The sequence below is a fragment of the Eptesicus fuscus genome, chromosome 3 (genome assembly GCF_027574615.1).
Source record: "Eptesicus fuscus isolate TK198812 chromosome 3, DD_ASM_mEF_20220401, whole genome shotgun sequence".
NCBI classification, from domain to species: domain Eukaryota; kingdom Metazoa; phylum Chordata; class Mammalia; order Chiroptera; family Vespertilionidae; genus Eptesicus; species Eptesicus fuscus.
Window position 1 is genome coordinate 43,294,756 of NC_072475.1, and position 27,477 is coordinate 43,322,232.

The 27,477-nt window shown below is 39.3% G+C and overlaps 1 protein-coding gene across 1 annotated transcript in view; it reads left to right on the forward strand.

The window, feature by feature from the left end:
• VPS8 (VPS8 subunit of CORVET complex) overlaps positions 1 to 27,477 on the forward strand; it is a 246,690-nt gene that overhangs the window by 100,134 nt on the left and 119,079 nt on the right. Inside the window, exons 21-27 of the mRNA XM_054713802.1 lie at positions 1,953 to 1,999; positions 8,494 to 8,716; positions 11,841 to 11,930; positions 16,096 to 16,147; positions 20,178 to 20,220; positions 21,607 to 21,679; positions 21,957 to 22,076. Coding sequence (XP_054569777.1) covers positions 1,953 to 1,999; positions 8,494 to 8,716; positions 11,841 to 11,930; positions 16,096 to 16,147; positions 20,178 to 20,220; positions 21,607 to 21,679; positions 21,957 to 22,076 — 648 coding nt within the window. The remainder of the gene's footprint in view (positions 1 to 1,952; positions 2,000 to 8,493; positions 8,717 to 11,840; positions 11,931 to 16,095; positions 16,148 to 20,177; positions 20,221 to 21,606; positions 21,680 to 21,956; positions 22,077 to 27,477) is intronic.

A 27,477-nucleotide genomic window follows, 5' to 3' on the forward strand; every position in this document is an offset into this window, starting at 1 on the left:
ACCAGGCTGGGCACTTAATTCCTTACTTTATATCTTTAATAATTTTAAAATATACTTTAATAATTTCTACCTGATAATTATATATGACGTTTCAGCCATCTACCTATGCTGTTTGTAGTTCTGCTGATATTCACTCATGGTGCATTTTTTCATGAGGTGCTTTAAGTTTTTATTTTGAGTGCATTTTCAGTGGAGTTTTATCAGTAGGCCTTATTTTACCTGTGCTAAGCACTATCTCTGGAGAGATTCTGAATTTGCTTCTTTCAAGTGCCTCCTTTTTAAGGGTAATTTTTGTGTTAATTTCCTGTCTTGATTGTCCCATACTAAGGTGATAGTGTAAATTCAAATCCCAAATCTACCTGCAGGTAAGGTCTTGATTCTTTCTTGGAGAAGACAAATTCACTCCCACTGAGTCCAGGCTGAGGCACACAACCTTTCCTGTCATCTTCCTTTGTCTACAGGCAGATCCTGCTCTGAGCATCACCGCCCCCCCCGCCCCCCCCCCCGCCCCCCCAATTTTCTTTCACAAAGGATGTAGCTTCAAGAATCCTGGTTTTAGCCAGTTCTTTTCTTCAATTTTTTATGTTGCAAGATTCTAAGACCTCAGCTTCTTTTTGAAATTAAATCACAAGCTCTTATGTGACCCCAGCATTTATAGGACAGTCTAAGTTTGACAGCTCAGGGCTTATAGCTTGGGTTTTCAGTTCCCTTTTCACTTTTAGACCCGGTTTTGGGAGCTCAACTGTACTTTTAAATTTTCCTCAGCATTTCTAGGGAGATTCTCCTCCCTCCCCCCTCCCCCCGGAGGTTATCAGGCCCACTGTGTTCTTGTTCAGGGTTGAAATTTGATAAAGCTTTAACACTTTTTAAATGTATGATTTTTAGTTCTGTTTTTGAAGAATCTAAATAGGATTTTGAATGTAACCATGAAGAATATTGATGATTAAAGGGGGCACATAGATGGGTTAGGAATAGCCCTATAATCCTTTCAGGATTATAGGTCCCTTATCTGATATTACTCTCAAATAAGCGTTCCTCAGTTTTCTTTTTTTGTCAAACAAGTGCTAGCATATAGCATTTTCTTCACATAGTGCCTTCTCCCGCCTGATGGGTGTTTTTTTCCTGCTAATAATCCAGGCCTTCTAGGATTTTTTTAAAAAGAAAGCCATTTCTATGCAGCCAGCAGAAAATGAAAGAGTAGTGCTGAAATCTGATGCTTGGTTTTGTGACAATTTTCAGTCATAATAAGCTGTTTCTCCCTCAAACTGTTTCTCTTAAAAAGGCCAAAATTATGGGTTGCTATTCACTTGATATGAATCTATACATGATGAATTTAAAGCAATCAAAATATTATGACACTAGGAAGTTAAAATAACTTAAAATAGCTAGTTTGGAAGATTATGACAAAATATGGACCACCTTCATTACCTGAGCTACCAACAGGACCAGTTATATCCTATTATCATTTGATGTATTTTATTCTGTATTTTTTTCTTTGCAAATTTACAAAATTGTGACATAAATACACATTTTTAACCTAATGTTTATCATAAGGTTATTGTAAACTCTTTATAAACTTGTAATATCTACATAATATTTTATTTAAACAGCACATTTACTGTATTATATTCCCATGTAGTCTATTTAATTCTGATTTCTTCCTCCTGTCCTCCTTCTCCTGCCTCTGTACAGAAGTGAATACCTTAATGCATTTTAATTTTTTTTTTCTTAAAAGTACTAGGATACATTTCTAGATAGAATTACTGTGTAAAAGTGTTTTCACATTTTTACGACTTTTGACACATAGTGCCAAATTGTTTACCAAAAACATGGTATAGAGTTATATTCTCCCAGAAGTCTTAAACAGACCACTTTCATTTTATGTTGTGTCTAACCAGTGAGCCATTGGACAAATATATGATGCTAATGCTTTCTTTATGGTTTCTCTACAGGATATGGTGCCTGTCATAGTCGATTACTGCCTTCTGCTACAGCGAAAGTGAGTATACATTGCTTGTCAGATTCAGTTATTTTGAACTCAGGTTGCCTCTTTCTTATATTATAATTTACTGGTATGAATTTGACTGGATAGGTTTAAAAAATTTTTTTAAATACATTTTTATTGATTTCAGAGAGGAATGGAGAAGGAGATAGATAGAAACATCAATGACGAGAGAGAATCATTGATTGGCTGCCTTCTGCATGCTTCCCACTGGGGATCAAGCTGCAACCCAGGCATGTGCCCTGGTTCATAGGTCCATAGTCGACGCTCAACCACTGAGCCACACTGGCCAGGCTTAAAATTTAATTTACAGAAATTTGATTCTTTTATAATTTGCAGTCCATTGCTGGGGTGGGTGCTAATATCCCCTCTGGGTTCTCTTTTCCTACTAGAGGAATGAGAGACTCAGGGGAGACCCATTTATACTTAAGAATTCTTTTATATTGTAAAATCCTTTTTATGGCAGGAATCACACTGTTTTTTTCTCTGTACGGCATTCCAGTCAATGTGTTATGCAAATCTTTTCTTGGTTAAAATTTAGCTTTTCATTAATTCTTTAAAATCAGAAATGACAATCAGAAATTGTTTTTGAAGACCTGTATTTTTATTTTCATAATTTGGTCTCTGTTCCACAATTTCCTTTATTTAAAAAAATTCTTTATTGTTTAAGCATTACATATAGTATTACATATGTCTCCTTTTTTTTCCATTGACCTCTTCCTGGCCACTCCTACCCTCCCCCCTACCCCCGCCCAGCACATGCCCTCACCCCCCCCACTAGTGTCTGTGTCCGTTGGTTATGTGTATATGCATGCATACAAGTCCTTTGGATGATCTCTTTCCCCTCCCCACCTCCCCTGCCTTCCCTCTGAAGTTTGACCGTCTGTTCGATGCTTCTATGTCTCTGGCTCTAGTTTTGTTCATCAGTTTATGTTGTTCATTAAATTCCACAAATGAGTGACATCCCTCTCACATCCAGGACTGCTGGCTCCCAACTGCTCGCCTGCCTGCCTGCCTGATTGCCCCTAACTGCTTCTGCCTGCCAGCCTGATCACCCCCTAACCCAGTGGTCGGCAAACTCATTAGTCAACAGAGCCAAATATCAACAATACAACAATTGAAATTTCTTTTGAGAGCCAAATTTTTTAAACTTCTTCTAACACCACTTCTCCAAAATAGACTCGCCCAGGCCGTGGTATTTTGTGGAAGAGCCACACTCAAGGGGCCAAAGAGCCGCACGTGGCTCGCAAGCCGCAGTTTGCCGACCACGGCCCTAACCACTCCCTGCCACCTTGATCGACGCCTAACTGCTCCCCTGCCAGCCCTATTGCCCCCAACTGCCCTCCCCTGCCAGCCCTCCCCTCAGGCCTGCTTGCCCCCAACTGCCCTCCCCTGCAGGCCTGGTCCCCGCCACTGCCCTCCCCTGCCGGCCTGGTCCCCCCCAACTGCCCCCAACTGCCGTCCCCTGCAGGCCTAGTCCCCTCCAACTGCCCTCCCCTGCCGGCCTGGTTGCCCCTAACTGTCCTCCCCTGCAGGCCTGGTCACCCCCAACTGCCCTCCCCTGCAGGCCTGGTAGCCCCCAACTGCCCTCCCCTGCAGGCCTAGTCCCCCCCAACTGTTCTCCCCTGCAGGCCTGGTCCCCCCCAACTGCCCTCCCCTGTCGGCCTGGTTGCCCCTAACTGTCCTCCCCTGCAGGCCTGGTCACCCCTAACTGCCCTCTCCTGCAGGTCTGGTCACCCCAACTGTCCTCCCATGCTGGCCTGGTCCTCCCCAACTGCCCTCCCCTGCTGGTCTGGTCACCCCCAACTGCCCTCCCCTGCAGGCCTTATAGCCCCCAACTTCCCTCCCCTGCAGGTCTTGTCCCCCCCAACTACCCTCCCCTGCAGGCCTGGTCCCCCCCAGCTGCCCTCCCCTGCAGGTCTGGTCACCCCCAACTGCCCTCCTCTGCCGGCCTGGTCGCCCCCAACTGCCCTCCTCTGCTGGTCTGGTCGCCCCTAACTGCCCTCCCCTGCTGGCCTGATTGCCCCCAACTGCCCTCCCCTGCTGGCCATCTTTTGGCGGCCATCTTGTGACCACATGGGGGCAGCCATCTTGTGACCACATGGGGGTGGCCATCTTGTGCGAGGGTGTGATGGTCAATTTGCATATTACCTCTTTATTATATAGGATATGAACTAAAATGATTTATGTTAACCCATTATATGCCATAAATGTCTGCATACGCAAGTGGTGGACCTTCCCCACACGCCACACATGTCTATAAAAAACAATGTTTTCTCTAAGTGGCAGCCCTGACCAACTTTAAAATCAGTTTTTGTGAGAATTTTCAGCTGAAAATATTCAAGAACACCCGAATTGTGAGTAATATATTTATTTTTATAATATCATTGCAAATTGATTTTTTAAATTAAATTCAAATTATCATGGCATGTGGGGATGGTTTCCATTTTGGATGCATGGCAGTTAATTGGTTAAATCTAAAGGGAACCTGAAGTGGTATTTAGATAGCCAGGGTATTTGTTCAGTCTTGTTCAACATCAGGATTATTGTTTGAGAAACAGAAAGATTTTAATTATCAAGAATGGTTGAGGAACTGGATGTTTTGGATGCTGTTTTATTTATTTACTAGAGGCCTGGCCCATGAAATTTGTGTGTGGGTACGGTCCCTAGGCCTGGCCTGTGATCAGGGCCATCTTCCCCAGTTGCCTGCAGCCGGCCTCGCCCCCCACCGCCACCCACCTCCAGTTCCCCCTTTGCCATCAGGCGATGGGAGCCTTTTGGCCGGGGAAAGGGACCAAGAGGTGGTCAGTGTGCCTTATAGTGACTGGTTGAGTGGTCATTCTGGTCGTTTTGCCGTTAGGGTCAATTTGCATATTACCCTTTTATTATATAGGATTTTTAATAATTGCATGTTAAAATTTTAAACACCAAAACTATGGGGGAAATGTGCCTCTAATTTTATGACAGCTCTATTGAGATATAATTCACGTACTATAAAATTCACCCTTTTAAATATACACTTCAGTGGTTTTTAATATAGTTATAGAATTGTGCAACCATCACCACAATTAAGCCGTGCCTTTTTAAAGGAAATCTTTACAATTTGTGATGTTTGTATCCAAAAACAGAGCATTTTGAACATACTTTCTTAAAGTTCATTTGGACTTTGCTTTTACTTTTATAAATAAAGAGACCAGCCCAAATCACCTTAGATTTATTATCCCACTTATATTTAGTGGGGATATATTTATTTCGTTCTCGTTATAGGTTTAGTATAGACTGTCAAGCATGAGGATTGATGCTCTTGCTCCCTTCAGACAGCCTCTGAATTTACAATTATCATCAAAACTGAGTTCTTCACTTTTTTTGAATTGTAAAATTAATAGTGCACAACGTGAATTTAGCTATTTCCTCTATCAGTTTGGAGTTATGAATGGTAAACTCCAAATAATATCTTTAATATGCGTTTTAATATATAGTGAGGTTATGCAGAAAGAAGACCTCACCTATGACCTATTATTCAGAATGGATGTTCTGTTATACTGGCTTTAGGGGGGCTAAGCTAGAAGTGATAAATAGCAGTTTTGAAATTAGCCCTTCCTGTACAGAGAGTTGGCACCAGGAATATAATGCCAAATATAGACAGAAAGACTAGAGCTAAAAACTCATTTTGTATGTACTTCTTTCTCCCTCCTTTCCAGAATGATAACATGTCTTAGAATTTTGTTTTATTTTTATTTTAAGCTAGAAATGTAGGTAGGAATTGCTGAGTTTTAGTTTTCTTACCTCTTTATTATAGCATCTGACTGGTTAAGAAAGAAACTTAGAGTTTTGCCATTAATCTTACAGCATTGCATGCTGCTGTGTGTCACAGAAGTGCCGTGTTTGTCAACTTTTAGGCTCTGTTTACTGAATTTTTAGCTCTTTAATTCTCCTCCCCAGGGCTTTTGTGCTGAACTAAAATATATAATTATCTTCCCTGGCATGTTGTTTTTAACAACACTTTGCAGAGTGCAAGCACTGGCAAATCTGACATTTTCTTTAAATTCATTAGAGTTACTCTCACTTTATGTTTCTTATAGTAAAGCTTCATTAATTTCAGTTTCTTTTACTTGGCTAGTAATTTGTAATCACAAAAAATGTGATGGATTATTGATTCAAATGAAACTAACATGAAAAATACTCTGATAAATATGAAGCAAAGGGGGAAATGATGCAGAAATTACATTTGTGAATATGAAATAAAAAGGATATGGACCCCCCTTCTCCCTCCCCTCCACCCCCAGGATATTGCAAATACTGTTTATTGAAAAGTGGCTGTGATTCTGATGAGTTGCAGCCCGTCTGTTTATTGTCTGCCCCTTCCAGGACTTCAAATGGGATAAGACCCTATCCCACGCCTTTCAGAATCTGTCCTGGCCTTTTTGTGGAACTTGTCATGAGAGTCCACACCTGTGCATGAACCATTTACACTTTTCACAATTGACATGATACACATCTAAAGAGATTATACATTTAGTAAATAAAGAATACTAACAGGTATATGGGATTAGCATAGTTTTTGTATTTAAAAAAAAAAGAAATGAGCCTGGCCAGTGTGGCTCAGTGGTTGAGCGTCAACCTGTGAACTGGGAAGTCACATGGTTTGATTCTGGTCAGGGCACATGCCCAGGTTGCAGGCTCGATCCCCAGTGTGGGACTTACAGGAGGCAGCCAATGACTCTCATCATTGATGTTTCTATCTCTCTCTCCTTCTCCTTTTCTCTCTAAAATCAATAAAATATTTTTTTAAAAATGGAATGAATGAATTAGTGAATAATTCAGAGCAATACAATGCATAAATGAAAACTTGGAAAACATTTAATTTTGTAGTCATCAGAGAATTGAAAACAGTGATGTTGTTTAATTTATACTTATTAAATTATCTGGGTGGGGGGAACAGTTGTCTGGTGAAACTGGTATTATTATACACTAGTGGCCTGGTGCTCGTAATTCGTGCATGGGGGGGGGGTGGCGCTGTTCCTCAGCCCGGCCTGCACCCTCTCCAATCTGGGACCCCTTAGGGGATGTCTGACTGTTGGTTTAGGCACCCAACTGTCCCCCCCACTGGCCTGCTTGCCCCCAACTGCCCCCCACCAGCCTGCTCACCTGCAGTTGCCCCCCTGCCTACCTGCTTGCCCCCAACTGCACCCCCCTGCCAGCCTGCTTGCCCCAATCTGCCCCCCATGTCGGCCTGCTTGCCCCAACTGCCCCCGCCCCCCGCCGGCCTGCTCACCCCCAACTGCCTCTGCCTTGGCCCCGCCATCATGGCTTTGTCCAGGAGGTCTACCGGTCTAATTAGCATATTACCCTTTTATTAGTATAGATTGCTGGTAGCAGTGTAAACTGGTACTTTGGTGCTTTTTGAAGATAATTTAGTAATACATTTTAAGTGCCACACAATTTTTTTCCTATCTTTTAACTAGAGATAGAATCCTAAAAGAAGTATGGCTAGGGCATTAAGCTCCCCAGATGGGAAAGTCTATATATGTAGATGTTCATTGTGGCATCTCTCATAATATTAAAATATTGGAAATAAGTGAGAAAGCCATCATCAATACAAGGATAGTTAAGGAAATTCTGCTGTTTTAGCATATTGAACCATTGTGAGTTAGGATGGTCATTTTAAAAGTAGGCAGCAACTTAGAATAATGCTTATATAATGTTATATGAAAATAATTTAAAAAAATAGAATTTAGAATTATACCTATAAAGGGAATAACTAAAAGTATTAATGGACTATTTGCAGAAGTAATATGAATGAGTGGATAAAATATAATTATTGAGTATAGTGGCACTTAGATTAATTTTAAAAATTTGTTTTTGCAATAAAATTATTTCCAGACATACTTTTTAAGTATTGTACATTTTCTACTTCTACTATCTATCATCGCTGCCTAACCCCCTTTGGGAAGCCAAATTAAGAACTAGGTAAAGAAGCCAGTTGCCTCTGAAGATCAGCTAGGAATATTTAGATTCCACAGAAGAGGAAGAGATAACTTCTGAATAGTCCTTTTTGATTTTTTTCCTATTTCATCATGTTCACCACACTATCTGCTCCCATGTGTCGTTGCCTTTCCGAAGCAGTGTGCCATAATGGACTCAGACAGGATTTAGGCGGGAAGGCTGAGTTCCCATTCTGACTCTATCACTTGTCAGCTATGTGCCTTTCAGCAAATAATTTAACTTATTCAACTTTTCTTATTTGTAAAATAAGTATTGGGAGAATTAAGATGAAACACACACACACACACACACACACACACACGTGTATGTGTGTGTGTATACATATATTAAGATTTGCATAATATAAAGCCCCATGCAAATATTGTTACTGTTTTCAATAAACTTATAAGTTGAAATAGAAAAAAGAGGATATATTTAGCAGACTGGATTTAATGGATATTTGGAATGTTCCTAAAAGTTTGTGTGTCTTTTTCTTTCTGTTATAGAGATCTTTTATTTAGCCAGATGTATGACAAATTAAGTGAGAATTCAGTGGCCAAAGGAGTATTTTTGGAGTGCCTTGAGCCATATATTTTAAGTGATAAATTGGTGGGGATCACACCCCAGGTAATGAAAGACTTGATTGTTCATTTCCAAGATAAAAAGTTAATGGAAAATGTGGAAGCTCTCATTGTACATATGGATATCACCAGCTTAGATATTCAGCAGGTGAGTTTATAGACAGTCTACTAACTTATAGAATAAACATCATTCCTTTATTGATTATACAGGGTGGGGCAAATGTAGGTTGACAGTTATATGTGAAACAGTTTATTCCTGTACTATTATTTATTATTGTATTATTTTCCACACAAATAACTATAAACCTACTTTTGCCCAACCCTGTGTTTGCCTGACTGATTGGACCTCACTCTGCCATCTGTCAACCCTGGTTACTTACTGAGCACTCTTGGTATGATGTCTTATAAACTTCCATTAGTCAACATGTTTCTTAGGACTGTTCTTTACTGACTGGCCCTTCTTTATCTGTTTGTTCACGACTATAGTTTTCACCCCGCAAGTCTATTTCAACTGAGTACTTTCACATGAATAATAAAATATTTTTACTTTAAGAGTATGGTGCTATTTTTTAAAAATAAAAGATAGTTTCTAAGTCCAGAGTTGATAATTATGCATTGAGTTTTGAAATAGTATAAGAAGTGGAGTACAGGACATCTCAGAATGATCAGCTATCCCATTGTTTGATAATATGCTTCCAGTATAGCTGAGGTTTCTATAACAAGTTTTCAGCCCTTAACTGAGGAGCAGTATGTATTCTGGCCTAAGATGTTTCACAGTTTACCTCTTTATTTCCACATCAGTCCTAATAATGAACATGCTGCTCCTGCAAAGGCACAAAGTTGCAAAGGTGCTTAGCTACTAAGCCCTGTTAAACTAACACATGGGTAACTTACAGAGGTCTTAGATGGACCAAAAGTTTTCTTTTAATGTGCAAAATTACATGCAAATGAAGGGTTTAGAAAAATGGTTATTGTTTCCTTCTTGGATACTCTTTATGAATGGCTGTGAGTAAAGAGTAAAGTAAAACCAGATCCTCCGTTATATATGCCTTTGTATTATATGGGTAATTTGGCATAGTATTCACAGTCTGATAATTGGTCTGGTGGTTTGAGAGCATGTTATCAACCTAGCTTTATTTACCTATCACAATATAGGAGTAATTTCTTTTTCTAACATTTAAGCTTTTCCCCAATACTATGTAAATAAATTCTAATCTTTTTCATGTTAAAACAATTTAAAAATTTCTCCTTCAGTTTCCTTTTTCTCCACATCAGTCCTGCTTCCCTTCTTCCCTGAGGTCACCCCATCTCATTCTTCCCAGTCACTGATTTCTTGAAAGCATTGTCTAAATTGCTATTTCCATTTTTTTTACATTCTAATAACTCTTCAACTTTGCTTTCACCACAGTTAGCAATGACTTCCATGTCCACTATAGCAACTGATATTTTTCAGATTTTATTTACTCTTTCAAATGAACAGCATTTTCATTAATTCAAGGAGCATTTATTGAGTGTGAGGTTCTAAGGATGTTTTATGGACCCTAGTGGACAAGGCTTGCCCTCTGTTAAGGCTTACATTTTAGCAAAAAGCTAGACAATTAGCAGATAAGTAAATCAGAAATATCCAAAATCACGTGTTCTGTTAAAAGTCAAACAGGCAATCTGGTAGGGAGAGCATAGTCTACTTTAGATTGGCTAATTATAGAAAGACTTTCTGAGGAAGCAACCTTGAGTGGTTCCGAAGGACAAGAAGGAATCAGTAATGTAAAGATCTTGGAGAAGAAGATTGCAATAGGTAAAAGCAACAGCTAATGAAAAAAATATTTTTATGTGTGCCTTAGGGGTTAAAGTAACAGATAAAAGGCAAAGAGTTGGAGTCTCTTTGAAAAAGTTTTAAGCAAGATTACTCTGGTTTGCTTTAGGAGTAAAAGAAGAAGGGGTGAGGGCTAAGGACAGAAGAAGCAACGAAACTAGTTAGGAGCTGGTCCAGGAGGTGGTCCTGGCCAAAGATGGTAGCAGTGAGATGGAGAGAGAGCGCCTGGTTTTGGATATGTTTTGGAGGTAGAACTGTTTTGCTGATGAATTGGGTGGCCGTGGTTGGGGGGAGGGAGAAATTTAAGGATGATGTCTAGTTTTTTGGCTTGAGAAACAGTAGTGATTTGTTTAAGAAGTTTGAAAGATTGGTGTAGGTTTAGGCTTGGGAGGCCAAAATCAGAAATTCTGTTTTGCCATTTTATTTTGAGATAGCTACTAGATATTCAGGTGAAAATAGCAAGTAAGTGATGAGATATATGGTTCAGAGGTTAGATTAGGACTGAAGCTGTAAATGTGCTAGTCATCAGTAAAGATCATGGTACTGGCTGAGAGGAGGGTAGTCAGAGAAGAGAACCTGCCTTTGTCTAGAAAGGCTCTCCCATGACAACTCACTTTGATTTTTCCTCTCACCTCTCTGCTACCCCTTATCATTCATTCTCTTTTGCCGACCTCTACTCTTCTACTCCAGCCCTCTCCTCATCACTCATAGGAACAGAATATAGAGTATTCTATACTTCAGTCATCTCTATTCCTCTTCCTAAATATTTTCTCAAGTTGATTTCTCTCCATTCTTAAACATTTCAAATTCCTTACTACTTCTGCCTGCAGTGTTCCAGTTTCCACCTGTGCTTTTGGCTCACATACATGCATCCTTTTTGTCCTAGCTTAAATGTTGCTCTTTTAGGGATGACTTTCTGAATACTCCAGACCAAACCAGGTTCCTTTATTATACTTATCACAGTTGTGTAATTGTGACATGAATTATTTGTCTAATTGAGTATCTTCCCGAAGTCATAGCTCACATACCATTTGGTGCCCCTCCCTTCTTTTAGTTAGTGTCTAAGATGATTGGAAGTTTTGTAACAGTGGGGACTAGGTCCATCACTTTATCCCCAGTGCCTGGAAGAGGACCTGCTTGTAGTTGTTCAGCAAATATTTTTAGACCTATTAACCAAAGCTAAAATGAATATGGAAAAGGTGAGAATAGAGACAAAATAAAATTAGGTATTGGAAGATGTTTAAAAGCAGTTCTTACACTATTAATAGTATTACTGAACCTACAATAGCTCTTATCAGGGCCTTTTGTTTGAGTACTTCAGTTTCAATTTTTTTGCAGAGAAGGAGTAAGAAAAATTAGGGAGGAGAATTCAAGATCTTCTCCATTCTTAGAGGTTAAAGGGTAATAATTGGTTAGACTTATTCAATTGTATCGACCAAGCAACTTTTCCTTTTTACAGGTAGTTCTCATGTGTTGGGAAAATCATCTATATGATGCTATGATCTATGTTTACAACAGAGGCATGAATGAGTTTATTAGTCCAATGGAGGTAAGACACTTCCTATCTTGAACACATACTTAATATTGTCTTTTAGTGTTTTTTTCCCTATTCTATATTTTCTTTGAATAGTCTGTTCTCATAGGATAATTTTAAAATTTCTTTTAGATTTATTAGGCTTGTACCCATTTGGTAATTTGTTAAATACCCATTAATTTCACATTTCTTCCATTGCTTTTTTATATCTGCATAAGTAAGTATTTAAATATCAGGGAATAATCCTATATAATAAAAGGCCAATATACAAATTGACCAAATGGTGGAACAACCAGTTGCTATGACCTGCAGTGACCACCAGGGGGCAGACGTTCAACGCAGGAGCTGCCCCCTGGTGGTCAGTGCGCTCCCACAGCGCTAAGGATGTCCAACTGATGGCTTAGGCCCGCTCCACATAGGCCCGCCTAAGCCATCAGTTGGACATCCCCCAAGGGCTCCCGGACTGCGAGAGAGTGCAGGCCAGGCAGAGGCATCCCCCTTCCCCCGAGTGCAAGAATTTCATGCACCAGACCTCTAGTATCCTATATAATAAAAGCCTAATATACTAAGTGTCCAGTCGTCCGGTCAACCAATCAAAGCATAATATGCTAATGATATGCTAAGGCCACTCAACCACTTGCTATGACGTGCACTGACCACCAGGGGGCAGACAGTGGACCGGTTGACCAATCACTATGATGTGCACTGACCACTGGGGGGCAGATGCTCTGACCGGTAGGTTAGCTTGCTACTGGGGTCTGCCATTAGGGACTGAGTGAGATGGGCTGGACATACCCTGGAGCCCTCCTGCAGTCCCTCCCCAGCTGGCCAACCTCCACGTCCCTCCCCGGCTCCAAATGTGCACCGGTGGGGTCCCTCGTCCTGGCCTGTACCCTCTCGCAATCTGGGACCCCTCGGGGGATGTTGGAGAGCTGGTTTTGGCCCAATCCCGCAGGTCAGGCCGAGGGACTCCACTGGTGCACGAATTTGTACACCAGGCCTCTAGTAGAAAATAAAAAGTAATGCATGTCTGTTAGACTTTAAGTTTTTTTCTGAAGAATATTTTTATATTATAATAGCTTTTCCAAAAGGTATAAGAAATTTATTATCGTTATTGTATATAATAAATGTACTATTGAGTAATATTATTTGTAGATATAGTCTGCTGGGGAAGTTCCTGAAAATGTTGGGAGGTAATTATTTGTTAATTGCTGGTTTGTTGCTTTTGCAAGTTCAGAATTTTGTAGCATTCATTATCCTATATAATAAAGAGGTAATATGCAAATTGACCCTCATGTCCTCACAAGATGGCTGCCTATGACCAGGCCGGCAGAGAGGTTAGTGAGGGATGACCAAACGACTGACCAAGCAGGCTACGTTGGGTGACCAGAAATGCAGGGGGTTAGTGAGGGATGACCAAACGACTGACCAAGCAGGCTACGTTGGGTGACCAGAAATGCAGGGGGTTAGTGAGGGACAACCAAACGACTGAACAGCAGACTGCATGGGTGACCAGGCCAGCAGTGGGGGGCAGTTAGGGGTGACCAGGCCGGCGGTGGGGGGGCAGTTAGGGGCAACCAGGCAGGCAGGCAGGTGAGCAATTAGGAGCCAGTGGTCCAGGATTGTGAGAGGGATGTCTGACTGCCAATTTGGACCCAATCCCTGGCAGTTGGACATCCCCCAAGGGGTCCTGGATTGGAGAGGGTGCAGGCTGGGCTGAGGGGACCCCCCCCACCACCCCCCCCGTGCACCAGGCCTCTAGTGTAAGTATAATTTCTTATTCTCCTTACTGATAGAAAAGAGCATCTAAAGAGCATTAAAACACACACACACACACACACACACACCCATGTCCTCCTTGTTATTTGCCTTATATTTAAAGACAGAATTGAGGATAATGCAATGTGTCCTGCCGGCCCATTGCTTCATTACAGTGACTAATCGCCTGGCTCAGGAGAGCCAGGCATTTGCTGAAGGCATCCAGTCAACTTATTTTCATACTTAATTGCCATGCAAAACTATCCTCAGTATTATTAAGTCAGCAGTAATTCCATGATAGTTCAGTCTCCTTTAGATGCATTTAGCTTGCTGGGTATCCCTCTAATTCATAACTCCTTCCATTTTGGATGAACCTCTTTTCTTGGTCAGTTTTCAGAATGAGAGCCACAGCTCTCTTCCTCTGCTTTTGACCCTGATTGTGTGTCAAGTAAGTATTTTTTATTCTTAATACCTATCAGCTGCTTCCTCACCCAGAGAAAGAGCCGTCAGCTGCCTACTCAGTGAGGTCCAGAGCCTCCTGCCTGCAGAAATGTTCTCTGTCCCACTACTAAACCACAATTAGGAAGAATTAATGCAATTCCTACTTTCAAAATAATTCCTTAAAGTAGATTCTAATTTGATGCATTCTATGTTGAAAAAATTGAGTGGTGGTTTTTGTTATTGTTGCTTTTGAAATTTTTGTTTTCTGTGGGTTTTTTATTCTTCAAAATCTGGTTTGCATTTATACCTGTATATCTCAGATGGAACACTGAGGTTGCCTTTTTTTTTGTGTTAAGAGTAGTTTGCAAGTTTAATGACTGTCGCCAGGAGCTTGGTACTTGTTATTAAAGAGTCATTTGGAGATTTTAGCAGTGGGAGGTTAGATGCATTTTATTATTTCTTTTATAACTCTCTGCCAATAAGGAAATCTCTTCTCAGTCTTTAAAGTTTAGTTATTGTAGTACTTACAAAGGTCTAAATGGAGGTGTCCTGTCTTTTGAATTTTGTAGAATGAAGGACAGTCATCGAATTTGAGATGGCTACTATAGTCTCAAATCTTTTTTTAGTTCTAGTTGTGGCTGCTTCTGGAGTGTCTTGTTTTGAGAGGAAAACTTCCTCTTTCAACTTAGGTCCCATTGATGCGGGGAGACTGTGAATTACTGATAATAGACAGATTAATAGGAGAAAAGACAAGATTTATTCACTTGTGTACTGGGATCTTAACAGTGATGAGTAACTCACTGAATAGCCAGTAGTAAAAGTTTATATACCAGTTCAACAAAATGTTCTGTGAGGAGAGATTTAGGGATTTATGGAGAAGGATGGATGTTTTTATTGGGCTTTTTGGTGTTAATATAGAACTGCATTTGCACTTTCCAGTGCTAAGGGTCATTCTTCTCCCAAATAGAAAACTCCCTTCTGGGAAGGCCAGTTAGTTTTGCCATTAATCTTGTATTTTCAGAGGCTCTGTTTAAATTTAGGTAATGTTTCTGTCTGTGGCTGCTGATAGTTCAGATGATTTCAGTTTAAAGTAATCTTCATTATCATTTTGGTGGGTTATTAATCCCTTCACTTGCTTACTGTTTTTTAAGAAAGCTAAGGATATCTTATATAAGAAACTAGAGGCCCGGTGCATGAAATTTGTGCATGGGGGAGGGGGTGTCCCTTAGCCCGGCCTGCACCCTCACCAATCCAGGACCTCTCAGGGGATGTCTGACTGACAGAATCGGGCCTACATCGGCAGTCAGACATCCCTCTTGCAATCCGGGACCGCTGGCTCCTAACCACTCACATGCCTGCCTGCCTGATCACCCCTAACCACTCTGCATGCCTGCCTGATTCCCCCTAACCCCTCTGCCTGCCTGCCTGATCACCCCTAACCACTCTGCATGCCTGCCTGATTCCCCCTAACCCCTCTGCCTGCCTGCCTGATCACCCCTAACCACTCTGCCTGCCTGCCTGATTGCCCCTAACTGCTCCCCTGCCTGCCTAATTGCCCCTAACTGCTCTCCTGCCAGCCTGATCACCCCTAACTGCTCTCCCCTGCCGGCCTGATTGCCCCTAACCACCTCTGCCTTGGTCCCCGCCACTATGGCTTTGTCCAGAAGGACGTCCGGTCTATCCAGTCAAATTAGCATATTACCCTTTTATTAGTATAGATTATAATCTCAACAAAGACCTTCATCAAACTGATATTTATTAAATGGTTTCTTTTAGTGAGGAATATGACAATGACTGTTTTTCAGTGATCCTTCTAAAACAGTTCATGTCCACATTAAAAGTTTTTATAGTTAATTTCAATAGTATATGACTGTCTAATTCAGTCAGAGAAAGATGATTAATAGAATAAGATTTGTGATTACCTTTTAAACAATACTCTTCTTGAAAAATGATGGTGTTTTCCTATTTCATTTTTATGCAGAAACTTTTCAAAGTCATTGCTCCTCCTCTGAATGCAGGAAAGACACTAACAGGTATTTTCTAAGCCTTAAATTTTTAAATTTTTTTTTTTTTGTATTTTAAGATATTATTTAAATATCATAAAATTCACCAATTTTATGTGTACAGTGTAAATGTTGGTAATTGTATATAATCATGTAACTGCCACCATAATGAAATTGTAGCGAGAACTACGTATACGGTTTCTTCACACTAAAAAGTTTCCTCCTGTCCTTTTGCAGTCTATCCTTTGCCAGCAGTCCGACCTAGACAATCACTGATTTACTTTCTGTCACATGTTTCATGTAAATAGATCCTACAGTATGTAATCTTTGATGTTGTATTTCTTTCAGTTAGCATAATGTTTGGAGATTCATCCATGTTATTGCATGTATGAATATTTCATTCCCTGTTACTGCTGAATGGTATTTCATGAATTGGATATACCATCATTTGTTTATTTATTCACCAGTTGATGGTCATTTAAGTTGCTTCCAGTTTGGAGCTATTATAAGTAATTCTACAACATTTGTGATGAATTTTGCTTTTAATTAAACTTTTTATTGTAAGGAAATTAGAGATTCACATGCAGTTGTAAGAAATGAGACAAGAGATCCTGTGTACTCATTACCATTTCCCCAATGATAACATTTTGCAAAACTAAAGCACTATATTACAACCAGATATTCACATAAAGTCAAGATATAGAACAGTTTCATCACTATGTGGTATCCGGTATGTTGCCCTATCCCCCATCGCTGATCCCTACCTATAAGTAAATTTTTATGTGGGCATATGTGTTCATTTTCTTGGGGCAACTGCAGTTTTGGAATGTTCATTGCTAGTGTATAGAAATGAAATTGATTTTTTTATATTGATCTTATCTCCTGCATTCTTGCTGAATTCATTTATTCTAATTTTTAATGGAGTTTTTAGAATTTTCTAAATATATAAGATCATGTCAGCTATAGATGTAGTTTTACTTCTTCCTTTCTCATATGTACTTCTTTTATTTATTTTTTCTTCCCTAATTGGCTTCGCTAGAATTTCCAGTTCAGTGTTGGACAGAAATAGCAAGAATGAATATCCTTATCTTTTTCATGACCTAAGGGGGAAAGAATTTAGTCTTTCACCATTAAATATGATGTTAACTGTGGGTGTTTTGGAGATGGTCTTATCAGCTTGAGGATGTTTCCTTCTATTCCTAATTTGTTGAGTATCTTTAATGTGAAAGAGTTGAATTTGATCAAAGGTTTTTCCCTGCATCTATTAAGATTCATTGATTTTTATATGTTAAACAAATCTTACATTCTTGGGATAATCCCACTTGGTCATGATGTATACTTTTTTTACACGTTGCTAGATTGAGTTTGCTAGTGTTATCTTTTGAGTATTTTTATGTCTATATTCATAAAGGATATTGTTCTGTAGTTTATTTTTTGCTAGTCTTGATATAAAGTATATTTGATATTTTGTTATATTTGCCTCATAGAATGAGTTGGGAAGTGCCCTCCTGTTTTTTGGTGTGTGTTTTTAAGAGTTTCTGAAGGATTGCCGCTCTTTCAGTGTTTGGTAGAGTTCATTAATAAAGCCATGTGGGCCAGGGATATTCTTTTTGGGAAGTATTAAAATTACTAATTTAGTCTCTGCTTGTTAACTCTATGTAGATTATCTGTTAATTCAGTTTGGTAGTTTGTGTACTTGGAATTTGTTCATATTATTATCTGTTATTAAATTTATTGGTGTATATTGTCTAGGGTATTTATTCTCTTGTCATGTATTTTTGGAAGGTCAGCAGTGATATCTCTTATTAATGATTTTTGTAATTTGAGTCTTCTCTCCTTTTCTTGGTCTGTCTAGCTAAGATTTGTCAACTTTGTTAGTCTTTTAAAAAAACCAATTATGATTTTATTGATGTTTTTTATTTTTCTTTCCTCTCTCACTTATTTCAGTCTTTATTTACTTTATATTGTTTTGGTTTTAATTTGCAAAATGGTACTACTATTGTGGAAAACACTTTGGTGATTTCTTACAAAAGTAAACATATTCTTAACATATGATCCAGCAATTGCTCTCTTTGGTATTTACCCAAAGGAGTAGAAAACTTATGTCTGCACAAAAACTGCGCACAGATGTTTATAGTAGCTTTCTTCATAATTACCAAAATTTGCAAGCAATCAAGGTGTTCTTTAGTAGATGAATGGATGAATAAACTGTGGTATATCCAGACAATGGAATATTATTCACTACTAAAAAAAAAAAAAAAAAAAGCTATCAAGCCATGAAAAAACATGGAGGAAACATATGCATATTACTAAGTGAAAGAAGCCAATCTGAAAAGGCTACCTGCTGTATGATTCCAGTTATGTGACATTGTGGAAAGGCAAAACTATGGAGACAGTAAAAGGATCAGTGTTTGCTAGAGGTGAGTGGGGAGGGAGGGAGACATGAGTAGGCAGAGCTCGGATTTTTAGGGCAGTGAAGCTATTCTGTCTGATACTATGTTGGTGGATACATGTCATTATATATTTGTCAAAGCCTATAGAATGTGCACCACAAGAGTAAACCCTTCTGTAAACTATGGGCTTGAGATGATAATGATGCATCAATGTAGGTTCATTGATTATAAGAAACATAGCACTCTGGTGCGGGATGTTGATAGTGGGGGTGATTGTGTGGTGTGGGGATATGGATGTGGGTATATGGGAATCTCTATACCTTCCTCTCAATTTTGCTGTAAACCCAATTAAAATTTCTCTAAAAATGAAGTTAATTAATTTAAGGTAAATTAAATTTGAATTGAAGCAGGATACAATAATTCATTTAATTTTGAGCAATTGAAGTTTATTTGCACTTAACATAGATTTAGAGTATTTATAAAGGATTACTGAGTAAATAAGAGATATGCACTTGCACTCTGTCCAATATTCATATATCAAAAACAGAAACTTCAGCTCGTCATTTATTACCAACCACAAATTCCTAAAATCTGCACACCACAAGAGTTACTGATCACTTCACTCACTGTTGGTGCTCCTATTCTATTCTGTTGCCCATGACTCCTTGGCGTAAAACTTGGTCTAATTATATTTCCACTGTCTTTTAACCAAGAAATCCTATCTAATAAAGAGGTAATTTGCAAATTGACCATCACTCCAACACACCAGATGGCCACCCCCATGTGGTCAAAGATGGCCGCCCCCATGTGGACACAAGATGGCCACCACAAGATGGCCTGCAGGGGAGAGCAGTTAGGGAGGACCAGGCCTGCAGGGGAGGGCAGTTAGGGGTGACCAGGCCGACAGGGGAGGACAGTTGGGGGCGACCAGGCTTGCAGGAGAGGGCAGTTAGGGGCGACCGGGCCGGCATGGGAGGGCAGTTGGGGGCAACCAGGCTGGCAGGGGTCGATCAGGCTGGCAGGAGAGTGGTTAGGGGGTGATCAGGCTGGCAGGCAGGTGAGCGGTTGGGAGCCAGCAGTCCTGGATTGTGAGAGGGATCCCAGATTGGAGAGGGTGCAGGCTGGGCTGAGGGACACCCCCCCCAACCCCCGTGCACAAATTTCATGCACTGGGCCTCTAGTAGGTTTATATTACCAGATGACAGAATACAAAGGGTCCTAAAGATCATTTAGTCAGTATCTCAAACATTTGTGAGCAGTGGCCTTCTCAGCCCTAGAGCACCATAGGTGGTAAGAGCCCCATTACAAATGAGAAGATGTTAAGATGTCTTAATATTAATTGGTCATGACCTATAATTCAACTCATTGCCTGCTCTACACCTTCCCCTGGTCCAAAGCTATTGGTTAAGCCAATAATACATAGATCTCTACCCTCAGATCCATATCTTCTATATGCACCCTTGAATGACTCTTTGATTTTGTGTCTGTGAAAAGATTCTAATGGGAATTCTAAAAATAATAAAGTGGTCTTATCTCAGTTTTCTGTTACTTGGAGATATACTTACTTTACCTTAAATGTCAGGTTTTATTTTTTTGTTTCCACATAACGATTATATTGCTGAAAAGGTTTTGAGAGAGAATTGCTGACTATAATTTTTCTATTTTAGATGAACAGGTTGTTATGGGCAACAAGCTTCTTGTATATATTAGGTAAGAGATTTTTTATTTGTTTATCTGTTATGATCCTGTAATTTCCCCCTATATTCTTAAAGGTACTGTCATCTCTTATCTATGTAGTGCTTTTCATTTTTCATTGCTCTTTCATGTATAGCACTGCTTCTCAACCACGATTGAGTTTGTCCCCTCATGCACTCCGCCCCCACCGCAAGTCATTTGGCAATGTCTGGAGACATTTTTGTTTGTTACAACTGGGACTGGGAGAGAGATGCTACTGGCATCTAGTGGGTAGAAGCCAGGGAAGCTCCTAAATATCCTACAATGTATAGGGTAGTCCCCACAACAAAAAATTCTCTCTCTCAAAATATCAATAGGGTTGAGGTTGAGAAACCATGATGTAGAGTACTTTACTTTTACTACCTACACCTTTCTGGGATATGTACTAGTATTGTCTATATTATATGTCAGGGCAAGAGATTTAAATCATGAAAATGTTAGTGACAGAGGTAAAACTGCTGCTGAAACAAGTTCTTTGCAATAGACTAAGTAGGCTCAGAACTGTGTCCTGATGGAATTTTTAGGTGGATAACTTGCAGGCGGGCAGGGAGGTGGCAGAACCTGCCAGAGCATCACTGTAGCTCCTATCCAGTGTCAGAGTTAAATTTGAGACCTTTTTCATACTTTAAACTTCTTAGTATATGCTGGTATTCAGCTGTCTCTAATCTAACACTCAAAGTTGATGACTAGTTTAAAGAGGTTTAAAATTCACACACCTCCCTCAAACCCCCACACATACAAAAAAAAAAAAAAAAACCCAGAAAAAAATGAGGGCATATTCGAAGACATTTTGTATTTCAGCCTACAAGCCAAGTTATTAGCCATAGGGAAGGTCTGATTTGGAGGTAAAACTGTACACTTAATTTCTCATGAGATTCTAACTCTCCCTGAAGGCTTGTCTAATTGTAGACATTTTCCAGACATGTCTTCCTAACTCATTCCCCATCTTTAATCACCATTCTTAGAGCCACTGGTTTAAATGCCTCTGGGAAAATCAGGCTTCTAACAGGGAGATCATAGTTTAATGGCACCATTAGGTTTTTTTTGTAGATGCTCAGTATGTGACTTTTAGACAGTCTCCTTTCCTTCTCACCTCTTTAGTGAAGCTTGGGTTTTCTTAGAAAAATAAGAAATATGATTTAGTCACAGATGTGTTACTTCACCACCATCCCTGTCACCCACCTTTTCTGAACTGGCTGTCATCTTGATCTAGATTTGAACTGGACCTGGGTTTGAACTGGACCTAACTGACAAAAGCTGAGCCTACTTAAAATCAAACTAGTATCTTGGGTTTGAGAAACAATGTTACCTGAAGTTAGCCCATTACAAATCACCACATCTGTTCTCGTTCTTTTCTTCTAGCTGTTGTCTAGCAGGTCGTGCCTATCCCCTTGGTGACATCCCTGAAGATCTTGTTCCTTTGGTTAAAAATCAGGTTGGTGCTATTTTCACAGCATTTTTACCATCTATGCCTCTTGCTAAGGTGCTAAAGACAATTGTATTGAGTGTTGCAGGAGCAGTCTATTAGCTGTAATAGGAGATAGCCTACTCACCATTACTGAAACCAGTAATTATAGCTATAGAAGTTATAACATAGTGGTACTTTAGAGTAAATTCAACCTGCCTTCATTTTATCCCAGTGGGAATCAATGCTTCAGCAAGATACTTTGCAAGGTGAGAAAATAATCAACTTTTTCCCCCCAACTTGGCAGGTTTTTGAATTTCTAATTCGCCTGCATTCAGCAGAAGCTTCCCCAGAAGAAGAAATCTATCCCTATGTTCGGACTTTGCTACATTTTGACACAAGAGAATTTCTAAATGTTTTGGCACTGGTAAGATATTATGATTTTAAGGTGTTTTAAAAGCCAGGTGATACATTTTTAAAATAGAAAGAAAGACAGATAATAATCCTTATGCAGGTACTATTTTTATGCCCTGGCAGTAAGTCAAGGTTTCAGATGTTAAATTTTGTTATGTCATCCAATATTTCTAATTCTTTATCTCCCTTCCTTTCTCCTCCTTCTTCTTTCCTTCCTTTCCTCCTCCTCTTCCGCCTTCTCTCTCTCCCATTTTTAACACATTCTTATCAAAAAGTTGAAAAAAGCAGGGTCAAATGTACATTTTTTATTTCATAAGTTATATTGGTTGCATACTAAACATGGAAGAAGGCTCTAAAGGACATGTGATGGTGATAATAGTTGAAATAGAACACGTATATTTCCTGAAAAAAAAAAAATCCTTATACATGTTTAATTAAACATGGATTTGAGTGAGCCAGGTTTCTGTGAAAATGCCCCCAGTGGAATCTATATATATAAAAGCCTAAGCGACCACCCGGTTGGCTGACCGGCCGACGGGCAGCTATGATGCACACTGACCACCAAGGGGGCAGATGCTCCAACCAATAGCTATGACGCACACTGACCACTAGGGGGCAGACGCTCAACGCAGGAGCTGCTGAGCTGCGGTGACTTGGCAGCTGAGGTTCTTGGGTGACGCATCAGGAACCAGAGAGGAGGGAGCCCAATTCCAGGGTGCGTCACCCAAAAACCACCCTCTCGCAATCCAGGACCCCTCAGGGGATGTCAGAAAGCTGGTTTCAGCCTGATCCCCACAGGCCAGGCCGAAGGACCCCAGTAATTATATAAAATATATATCTTCCCCCAAAATAGTATTATAAGTTGTTTTTTAAAAGCCTTTGATAACACAGACAGTGCTTATATTATATGTTTAGTGAAGCATCAGGCTTGCAAATGTATAAAACCTAAATATTGCATGTGTACAATATTTGAAGAAAGATAGGGAGGAAGACACAAATATTGTATATGTACAATATTTGTAAATATAATACATCTAAATATTTTTTAATTTAAATTCTTTATTGTTTAAAGTATTACCTAAGTCTCCTTTTTCCCCCATTTGACCTTTCCCTGGCTGCCCCCATCCCCCAGCATGTGCCCTCACCCCCCCCCACCCCCAATCATGTTGTGTCCATTGGTTATGCTCATATGCATGCATACAAGTCCTTTGGTTGATCTCTTACCCCCTTACCCCTGACCTTCCCTCATAGGTTGGACAGTCTGCTTGATGCTTCTATGTCTCTGGTTCTATTTTTGTTCATCAGTTTATGTTGTTCATTATATTCCACAAATGAGTGAGATCATGTGATATTTATCTTTCTCTGACTGGCTTATTTAGCTTAGTATAATGCTCTCCAGTTCCATCCATGCTGTTGCAAATGGTAAGAATTCCTTTTTTACAGCAGTGTCGTAGTATTACATTGTAACACATCTAAATCTTAATAGTAATTACCTCTGTGAGATGGGGCAAATTTCTCTAATGAATATAAATAATTTTTATAAGTTGAATAATATAATAAACTTAAATACAAAAAATAAGTGCCCATGAGAAGATCAACATTCCAATTATATCATACTTTGAATTAGTTTAATTTGAAAATCTGACTTCAGAAGTAGTAACTTTAATTGCACAGAAAGAAGGGAAAAGAAACTTAGAACTGGAAGGCAGACCTATTGGTTTAGGAGACCTTAGACATCCAGAAAACATAGGGGAACTTGGTGTTTGGCATGTAGGAAAAAAAAACAAAACAAACAGAAGTGTAGGGTAGGGGCTTTGGAAAGAGCGGTAGAGAACAGCAAAGAATTTTACCCAATTTTTATTTTTTAAGGATTGTGGTAGCACTGAAGGTCATTTGGAATTATGCTGATGTCTGAATTATGATATTCAGACTGATAGTAAGGCTGTAATACATTCCCATTTGCTTGACAAATATTTGAGTGCCTAGTGTATCACATATACTATACGAACTAGGGGTACACCCTTGGCTGACAGGATATAAACGATGCCCTTGTGGAGGAAGGGGATCCAGACTTGTATATAAGTAACTATAGCACAGTGTAATACATGCCACTGGAGAAGATGCTGTGGAAACACTTAGGAGGGAATTCTACTGGAGGGTTAGGGAGTTTCTTGAATAAAATAATGTTCATGTTGAGTCTCAAAGGATGACTAGAAGCTAGTCTGATTGAGGTTAGGGGAAATATTCTAGGCAGAAGGATAGAATATATGAAAAGGCCTGGAAACAAGAGAGAACAATATGTTTCAAAGAAGTGAAAAAAAAAAATCAGTATGGCTGCATCTTTAAGTGTAAGGAAGCCTTCAGAGAGAAACAAATTCAGAGAGGTGGATAGAGACAGTATTGTAATCCATGGTGAGAAGTTTGGACTTTGTACAGAGCAGTAGATAGCCACTAAAGCCTTTTAGGTAGAGGAATATCATGATTTGTAGTTTAGAGAAATTCCCTTTGTCCATTGTATGAAAAATGGGCTGAAATAAGATAAGATTGGAGGCAAGAAGATCTGTTAGAAAATTTTTATAGTAATCTAGATTGAAGGTAATGGTGACTTGAATTCAGGCAGTGACAGTGAGGACACGTAAGACATGAAAGAATTTGGAAGATATTTTAGAAGGCAAATTGACCTAAAATTCAGGGCTTATTATACTCTTGGATGTGAAAGGTAAGACAAATGGGGAATCATTAAAGATTCCAAGGTTTCTGACTGGGTGAAGTGAATGTGTAGTGGTTTATTTGTTGATCCAATAGGGAGTCAGAAGGGAAACAGGTTTCTCAGGAGATAGGGTGGGAGGAAATTTAGATAATTAGTTCTCTTTTGAACGTAATGAATTTGAGGTGCCTAAAAGACAAGTGGAGGTTTCCTTCCATGCATACATCCAGTGTTGGCTGCATCCCCAAGCACTAAAGCTGGAGAAATCAATAAGGCTTAGGGTACTAAGTCCTGTTATGTCTACCATAATTAATTAATCATATGACCTTTCTAATTCAGTAAATATAACTTAATACAAAGAACATTTTCAGAGATACACAAAAGAATTTAGGTGACAGATTTTTAAACCACATTTTCCCAGTTTTTTTTATTTAGGAATTTTTTTTTTCAAGTAAAGTTTTTAAATTTAGCTTTCTTGAGGTATCTATACTAATAAAAGGATAATATGCTGATTACACCAGGTTGACCAGACATCTTCCAGTCATCCTGTCCTCCTTCCAGACAAAGCCATGGTGGCGGGGGCCGAGGCAGAGGCGGTTAGGGGTGATCAGGCCGGCAGGGGAGGCAGGTCCTTGGGTTTGTTTTCAGTTTTAGGCTAATATGAATAAAACTGTGAACATTTACATATAGGCCTTTGCGTGGACATATCTTCTTATTTCTTGTAAGTAAATATCAAAGGATAGAATTACTGGGTCATTTGTTAAGTGTGTTATTTTACTTCATAAGAAACCGACAGTTTCTTGAATCAGTTGTACCATTTTACATTCCTACCAGCAGTATATGAGAGTATCAGTACTCTCATTGACTCACCAACACTTGGTATGGCCTATCTTCAATGTCTTTTGAATATATGAAGTTTCACATTTTTATCAAGTCTAATATATCAGTTTTGTTTTATAATCATGCTTTTGGAGTCATGTCAAAGAAATATTTGCCTAACTAACTCAAGGTTGCAAAGATTTTCTTTTATGTTTTCTTCTATAAGTTTTATGATTTTAGGTTTTACGTTTAGATCTGTGATCCATTTTGAAGAAATTTTTGCATGTGATGCAAGGTTTAGATGCAAGTTTTGGGTTTTTTTTTTTTTATTTTTTTTTGCATATGGATATAGAACTCTTAGGGCACTATTTGATGAAAAGACTATTCTTTCTCTACTGAATTGTCTTTGTACTTTATCAAAGATCTGTCATGTGTGTATGTGTGGGGTCTACTTCTGAACTCTAATCTATGCCATTGGTCTGTTTGTCTCTCTATTCCAATACCACACTGTCTTAATTACCGTAGCTTTATAATGAGTATGAAAATCACGTTGTGTTAGCGCTCCAATGTTTTTGTTCTTTTTCAAAATTGCTTTGTCTTTTGCTTTTCATTATGAATTTTTAGAACTATCTTGTTAATTTCTTTCAAAAGCCTGCTGGGATTTTGATTAGAATTGTTCAATGTTTAGTCAATTTGAGGAGAATTGACATCGTAGCAATATTGAGTTTCCTGACCCATGAAGAGATATATTGTTCCATTTATTTAGGTCTTTAATTTTTGTAAGCAATATTTTGTAGTTTTCAGAGCAACGAAGACTCAATGTAATGATTTCTCTATTATTATATAATTTAAAATTTTTCATAAATTAAAAATTGCCTTCCTCTGATATTGCTTTGTACACTCCTGTCAAGATAACTGACATCAACCTGATTTTTCTTAACTTTCCCAGGGTCTTAAGTCTGTTTTTAGAGAACCAGAATACCTTTTTTCACATATTTAAAAACTTATAGTTTTACTCTAAGATATCACTTAGACTTGACTGTTCTGGTTCAGTTTTATCATACAGGGTTGGGCAAAAATAGGTTTGTAGTTGTGGATATGCAAAACTGTTTATCTTATATTATTATTTATTAATTTTATTATTATTATTAACCTACTTTTGCACACCCCTATTTATATATTGTGGGCCCTTTTAATATGTGAATTTGAGTCTTTTTATTTCATGAATGTTTTTCTTGAATTATAGATTAAATACTTTTTCTGCTTGATTGTTTTTCATTTTATCTTCAGAAACTCTAGTTATTTGTATACTAGAGGCCTGGTGCACGAAAATTGTGCACTGGAGGGGGTGTCCCTCAGCCCGGCCTGCGCCCTCTCGCAGTCCAGGACCCTTCGGGGGATGTCTGCCCGCTGGCTTAGGCCCGCTTCCCGTGGGGATTGGGCCTAAGCTGGCAGTCGGACATCGCTCTCACAGTCTGGGACCCCTTGCTCCTTAGCACTCGGCTTACTACTCCTTAGGGCTGCTGTGGAGGCTGGAGAGGCTCCCACCACCACTGCTGCTGCACTCACCAGCCATGAGCCTGGCTTCTGGCTGAGCGATGTTCCCCTGTGTAAGCGCACTGACCACCAGGGGGCAGCTCCTGTGTTGAGCGTCTGCCCCCGGTGGTCAGTGCCCATCATAGTGACCAGTCGTTCTGGTTGTTCTGTCTTAATGGTCACTTAGGCTTTTATTATATAGATTGTATATGCTTTCTTTTATATTTATCAGCTTTTCTCTGCTTTCTTTTATTTCCTTCTTTGTTTAAATTTCATTTTCTTGTTTCTTTTCTATTTATCTTCTCTACTTCTCTTTCTGTGCTTTTGGTCATATCTCTTCTCTCTTAAGTAG